The sequence below is a fragment of the Electrophorus electricus genome, chromosome 21 (assembly GCF_013358815.1).
Source record: "Electrophorus electricus isolate fEleEle1 chromosome 21, fEleEle1.pri, whole genome shotgun sequence".
NCBI lineage: Eukaryota > Metazoa > Chordata > Actinopteri > Gymnotiformes > Gymnotidae > Electrophorus > Electrophorus electricus.
In genome coordinates this window covers 14,636,336-14,643,835 of record NC_049555.1, presented here as the reverse complement: position 1 = coordinate 14,643,835, position 7,500 = coordinate 14,636,336, and the positions used below count along the sequence as shown (strand labels likewise).

General features: G+C 43.7%; 1 protein-coding gene across 2 annotated transcripts in view; it reads left to right on the top strand.

Moving 5' to 3' along the window:
• The window catches only part of cdh8 (cadherin 8), a 77,243-nt gene that overhangs the window by 54,096 nt on the left and 15,647 nt on the right, over positions 1-7,500 (top strand). Inside the window, exons 5-7 of one of the 2 annotated variants that reach the window (XM_027024386.2) lie at positions 2,569-2,733; positions 2,836-3,023; positions 6,533-6,777. In XM_027024386.2, the coding sequence (XP_026880187.2) occupies positions 2,569-2,733; positions 2,836-3,023; positions 6,533-6,777 (598 nt within the window). Of the gene's footprint in view, positions 1-2,565; positions 2,734-2,835; positions 3,024-6,532; positions 6,778-7,500 lie in introns of both variants that reach the window. The other variant, XM_027024385.2, reaches the window with a different exon arrangement.

Sequence of the window (7,500 nt, the reverse complement as noted above, 5' to 3'; positions counted from 1 at the left end):
GGGGCGAGACTCCAGGGGCGGGACTAATGGGGACAGTGAGTAATGAATAGAGTGACAGAATAGAGATGCCAACTTGGGAATTTGACATTCATGATCAAAACCATAAACTCTTTGGATTTTTTTGTTCATTTTTTATGTTTTATTTTCACATTGTCCCAGTAACAAAAGTGAATAATTCTAGTTTGTACATTGTTGTACACTAGATTCTATTTTGTGTACATCCCACCCTATCACTCTATGTCTCTTTTATTAATACACACACAAAAGAAATTTCTCCAGTTATAAGGCCTTTCACAGCCGCCTGGAGGGGAATCATGATTGGGGCTTTTGTATGCGTGATCCAAAAGACCACAGCGTCTAAGACCTCACAGTAGAACATCTACAATAAAATACTGGCAGTAAAACACAGTAGAATACCAGTGGTAAAACACTGATGGTAGGTCACTAACAGTAAAATGCTGTGAGTAAAACACTAGCAGTAGAACACTGACAGTTAAACCCTAACAGTAAACACTGACAGTCAAACACTAACAGTAATACACTGACAGTCAAACACTAACAGTAGAACACTGACAGTTAAACCCTAACAGTAAACACTAACAGTCAAACACTAACAGTAGAACACTGACAGTTAAACCCTAACAGTAAAGACTAACAGTCAAACACTAACAGTAGAACACTGACAGTTAAACCCTAACAGTAAAGACTAACAGTCAAACACTAACAGTAGAACACTGACAGTTAAACCCTAACAGTAAACACTAACAGTCAAACACTAACAGTAATACACTGACAGTCAAACACTAACAGTAGAACACTGACAGTTAAACCCTAACAGTAAACACTAACAGTCAAACACTAACAGTAATACAGTGACAGTCAAACACAAGGCGTAGAACACTGACAGTCAAACACTAACAGTGGAACACTGACAGTTAAACACTAGGGGTAGAACACTGACAATAAAATACTTACAGCAAAACACTAACAGTAGAACGCTGATAGTAAAAAACGAACAGTAGTATTTTTGTTTTAGAATGGCTCTTCTGCGTTTTAACTTCCTGTTTTTGTTAGCTGCTATTAGAAAACAGAGTTGAAATGGGATCAATGTGGAAGCGTTCGAAACCTTTCTGCAGTGGGTCAACGGTTTGAAATGACAACAACACTCTGTTACTTCCAGCTGGGTAGAAAAATATAGCCATAAATAACATAGAGGAACTTATTGAACATAACACTGGTGAGCTGATGCTTAAATACTCAAGTTAATGGTACAATAGAACACAATAAAACACTGACTGTGGAATAGTAAAACACGTACAGTCTGATGATGTCAGTGTGACCTCACAGTTCTTTACAGTGGCTGGTCTCACAGGCTGTCCTTTTGTCCACTCATTTCTCACAGGCTGTCCTGTTGTCCACTTATTTCTCACAGGCTGTTTTTTTGTCCACTTATTTCTCACAGGCTGTCCTTTCGTCCACTCAGGTCTTCACAGGCTGTCCTGTTGTCCACTTATTTCTCACAGGCTGTTTTTTTGTCCACTTATTTCTCACAGGCTGTCCCTTTTTCCACTCATTTCTCACAGGCTGTCCTTTCGTCCACTCATTTCTCACAGGCTGTCCTTTCGTCCACTCATTTCTCACAGGCTGTCCTGTTGTCCACTCAGGTCTTCACAGGCTGTCCTGGTGTCCACTCAGTTGCTACCTCAGCTGATTTTCTGCATATTGTTCCTAATTCCCTTCCACTAAATCCAGGCATTCTGCCAAAAAAGCAAAACACTGGCCCGTTAGTGCTGGCCCGTTAGTTTCTGCTGTAATACAGTTGATCTGGCATAAAGGTGGTGTGTAATATATATATATATATATATATATATATATATATATATATATATTTATTTATTTATTTATTTATTTATATATATAATTATTTTTATTATTATTATTATAACAAAAATTTTTGTAATTATGATAGCCATCATGATTTGTACTTAATAATTCTGATGCTTTAAGCCACATGTCCAGCCAAGCTTCTGGGGGATTTCAGTGGGTTCTGATGTCTCGTGTTCCTTCCTATACAGATATGGATTCTAACATTAAGCTGGGGGACGTGCATAATTAAAGCAGATTTTCAAGATTTTCATCTGACATATCTGTAGTTCCTCTTTAGACAAACCTTCTCATATCTCATACTGAAAGCTTCCCTTCACCAGAGCCTTCAGCAGATCTCAAGGCTCGGAGGTCATTGGTGGGCGGTCCGTAGGGTAACAGAAAAAAGTGTAAAATAAAGGTAATCATTGAGATCATTAGTCAACTGAGTCAATGCCACTGAGAAAGGCATCTAGGCATTGATTCAAGACTCTCTTTTACAAATTTCAGTTGGGAATATTGGCTTCATAAAAGATGGGTCAGGAAATCATTAATGTCCAATTCAAAGGGAAGTTAAAACAACTTTAACAGCTCAGCCGGTTTCTCAGTTTTCTGAGTGATATTCCAAGCTTTCTCAACAACCAGCACTCTTAAGAGGCTCTGATATTTCTAACATTGTGTTTTTCCTCCTCCTGATTTCAGCAGTCATCAAAGTCGCACTGGCTGGCATGGATCGGGAATTAAGGGAAGAATATCTGGTTGTCATTCAAGCAAAAGACATGGGGGGTCACATGGGTGGGCTGTCGGGGACCACCACGGTCACCATCACACTGACCGATATCAACGATAACCCACCAAAGTTTTCAAAAGGTGAAACTCTCCACTATAAAGGGCATTATTTACAGTATAAGTCAAAGAATTATTGTGTCAAATGCTGCATTTATTTAATGCTGAAATATTTCCATAATCCAGGGTCGTATGAGTTCACCATTCCTGAAGACCTCGGCATTGGGAAGCCGGGGGGCAGAGTGAAGGCAAATGACCGAGACATCGGCGAGAATGCCAGATCCACCTACAGCATCGTCGGAGGAGACGAGAGAGATGTGTTTCAGATCATCACTGACTCTCCGACCCAAGAAGGAATCCTCTCGCTTAAAAAGGTGAGAACAGGGAGGCTTACGGGTCAAAAGATTTGCCATCAGGACTCTTTATAGGACCTTAAGGCTACGGAAACAAGAGTGGCCATCTTTACTTGATGGTATGTTTTCACATCATGTTTTACCAGAACTTTGTGTGTGGGCATGATATCTGTAGGGAACAAAAATCACCTGAAATGTTTCTCCTCATGAAGAAACACAAATATATTTTATTTCTCAGGGTCTGGAGGTGTTGTAAAAAAGCACAGCACGGCCCTCTCATGCTGTACCACAGCTGTGTGGAATACGGAATAGTTATTGTATGCAAATGGGGAGCCTTCACTAAGGATTAAAATACAGTGTAATATATTTAATCTGCCAAGGACATCTACATGGTTAAACCAGGACACTGCCACTATGCATGCCACGTATGCAAATGACATGACTAAATTATGCGGTTTTATTAGGCAAAGGCTAATTTTATTGATATTCAGACTAAATGTAAATACATTTGGCCTGTATTCACAAAGCTTCTCAAATTTGTAGTGCTGATCTAGGTTCAGGTGTCTCTCTTATTTGCTTTGATCTTACCAGCAGGAACTGATCTTAGATCAGCTCTTCTCTTCTGCAAGGTGTTGTGAATACGGGCCAGTGTATATGGGGCAGGATTTGTGCTTTTATGATCTTCTAAAAAGAAGAATTCAGGTTGATTTGACTCAGGTCAGCTCCACTGATATTTTATGTAGTCTGTATTTGTAATTTCCATAAAAAATAAATAAACAAACACAACAAGCATAATCACAGATATGTAACCTCTGCAATAAATGAAGCATTAACAAGCAAATGCTAAGAATGATGTATGCACGCTGTGAGAAGGAGAGAGAGAGAGAGAGAGAGAGAGAGGGAGAGAGAGAGAGAGAGAGAGAGAGAGAGAGAGAGAGAGATGGAGATTCAAAATTGTAGTGAAGTACACAATGTTTCCAGGACTTTTGGGACAGAGGTCCTTCATCATCTATGCAAGCAAAGTGCTTCACACAGCTGATGAAGGAGCTCTGTCCCAAACATCCTGTTTCTGTGGAAACATTGTGTACTTCACTACAATTTTGAATCTCCGTCTCTCTCTCTCTCTCTCTCTCTCTCATAAAGAGTTTACCTACAGTTTTATGTCCAGTTGAATTTCAGATCTGCTGTTAATTCCGTGTGTCTCATTCCCACTGCACTGATCTGGAACCTGTTGGCTGTGTGGCTAATTGCCAGATGGATGGCATGGCTTGAGAAAAAATAGCCACCGCAACCTCCTCCCGCTAACCCGCACACCCGCAGCCAGAGCAGGAGTTCGAGAGAGCCACATGGGATGCCTAACCTTTACTGAACCCCCCGTTCAGCTTCCAGGGCTGTGGGTACACATCCGTACCCCCATCCCTTCACCTGGGACTTCACACACAACGAAGGTTAAGCGCAGTGGCCTGACCACAGCTATCCTTAATAATCAATCAAAAACAAAGAAAGAAAGAAACAGGGGTTGGGCTACTGCTAAATGTTAAGTCCATGTGATCAAAGGTTAAATGTATTGATGAAGAGTGGAAGTGGGCAGTGTGGGTTTGTGTGTCCAGTGGAGTAAAGCTTTGTTGTGGGGGTGGTGTGTGCTTTCATCCCCCCTCAGGCTGTAGAGAAGGCGGACAGGGTTACCACCCCACACACACACACACACACACACACACACACACACCATCATGACACAATAGTCTTTGATGTCTCTAAAAATGCCCTATGTCCCCACACGAACACCGGGCTCTGGAGGGGTAGCAGTGTGCACAGCAAACAGCTTCATGTTTGTGCCCCTACACACCTGCCGCTACACACCTGTTCTTAAACATCTGCCCTTACACACCTGCCGCTACACACCTACCTCTACACACCTGCCCCCACCCAGCACACACCCCACAGCAGCCGTCAGCCAGAGTCTTCAGGGTACCCATACTGGCGGCTAATGCCGAGGTCGATTTGCGTGTGACAGCCGTGCATCAACCCCTCAGAAGAAAGATTCCTGAGAGAGCACGTGGGGCCAAGCACTGTGGGTCCACCTGACTCGTTGCATGGGATCAGATGACACTTAAACACTGAGCATGGCCCTGCTGAAACCTTCCACATTAAGCTAAGCTTCAGGATCAAGCCCTTCCTTGCTACGTGAAATTCAATAATACTCCTTAGTCATCCTTTCTACAGATATGATAAAAGGAGAAAGACCAGAAGGGGATCTGCTGAGGGCACACGGCTCAAAGCAAGCCAAACTTGGAGCCCTTTTTTAACGTCAGTGTGGGTAACAGGCTTCTGCTTCAGTTAAACAGGATCAGGCTATTAACCGTGCCGTGCACAACTGTTCCCTGCACAAAGGCACTGGAGCAGCTTAATAAAATATCACCCTCCCTACCACATCTCATGACCCGTGTCCACACACACACACCTGTGCGTCCACACACACGGAAGTGAGCCCTGCTGGATGCATGGAGCAGCTTCAAAGCCACGCTATGCAGAGAGATCGCTGCTACTTTCCTCTACCAGCTGATCACAGCACCACCTGCATGCCAGGCTCTGCATCACCCACCTGCCTGGCTCACACACACACACACACACACACACCCTCACACATACACACACACACACACACACACACACACACACACACACACACACACACACACACACACACTCACACACACACACCCTCGACGAGCCAGGCCTATTTTAAAACATAAGCACACGCGGTAAATTGCACATTTTGTACTATCCCTAATTCTGCAAGCTGGCTGCCTGCTCTGTTCTCCCGCAGCCTGGTTGAGAGCAGACTTCACTATAAATCCCACTGATGGAGTAGGGCTGTGACTCCAAGCCATTAGTCCCGCAGTTCAGCAGGGGCCCGGGGTGATCTGGAATATGAGCGTTAGTCTGTGGCCACAGAGGAAGCAGACGGTTTATCTTTGACATTTTACATGTGGTAAATACTGAGGAAGGAGGTTGTATAAAAATAAGAATAAAAAAACCTCTCTGAGTCCGTCCTGGAACTACAACTTCTCGAGCTGAGACTGCGTGGATTTGTTTAATCTCAGTTGCCTTCTTCGTACAATACCACAAATGACGCCCCAAATTGCTTTTACTTGAAACTTCAATAATATTTCTCCACTAATATTTCTCCACTGGATCACTGCCTGGGAGAACACATTAACTATGCTAACATCACGGTGTCGTAGGCAAGGATAATTTTGTTTTCAGAAAACACAAACATACAAATTATATTTTTCATGATTGCTTAACAATTTGCAATGCAATCGTGGTGATTCTATTAGATTAACCTATTCGCAGGCTCGTCTGAACCTGAAACAGATGATGTCTCAGAGCACAGATTAATACCCCTTCCAGCACTTCAGGTGGGCGCATGCTCAGTGCCACCAATAACGTTTCTGTTTGCCGTGTTGCTCCGTTCGCTGCATCTTCACGGTCGGTAGCGACAGGCATTTCTCTCTCACTTCCCACAGCCTCTGGACTTTGAGAGCAAAAAGTTTTACAATCTGACGGTGGTGGCGACGAACGTCCGCTCCTCGACGACAGGAGTGCCGTTCCTGGACCAAGCTGTGGTGAAGGTCGTGGTGGAGGATGCGGATGAGCCTCCTGTCTTTACTGAGTCCATGTACGTGTTTGAGGTGCACGAGAACGCCCCCATCACCACAGTGATCGGCACCGTCGCGGCCCGTGACCAGGACGCCATGCGCAGCCTCATCAGGTGAAAAACTCCTTTCAGAAACGAATCGAGAAGCAGCGGGTTGCTGCCAGCATACACGTTCACAGCAGTGCGATTGCAACTGGAAGATTTTTAAAAATATATTTCTGCTTACTAAAAGCCTACCCCTGCCCCAGTCCCTGTTCCATTCAATTGAGACCGCAGAAATTGCGTTTAATATTCATTAAATTCTAGCTATCGAATAGAAATGCATTTGCATGTTAACTAAACGGACCTTTCATTTTTAGGAGGTTGATCCATGGCAGGAACTGGATGTTGGCAGCATGAGATTTACTTCGCAAGATGCATTTCACTCGTGTGACTCGGCCCTGAAAATATCACAAGGGCACCTTGACTATAGGTTATACAGACCCTGCTTTTCATGAATCCTCCAGCGAATTCTCAGTGTTTCAGGGACAACACTCAACAGGTCGGGTAATTACACAGAGAACTGGGACCGTGAGAGAAATCACACCTATGATTTTTTTTCTTTCTCCATAGCGCCTGAGTTTGTCTAGAACGTACATCCTCGTGATTGCGATTTTATACTTCCAGATGTGGGTATTCACTCATGTCCTTATATCTAGGTGTCCCTTCATGACACAGAACATCTGTTTGTCCTGGTTCCCAGGGCGTGTACGGAGTCTGGAACACTCTCTCACCTGGTTTTATGGCTCTCTCGTTTTCAGGGTTAGTGCTCCGTGCATTAATCGCACCCATACTTCA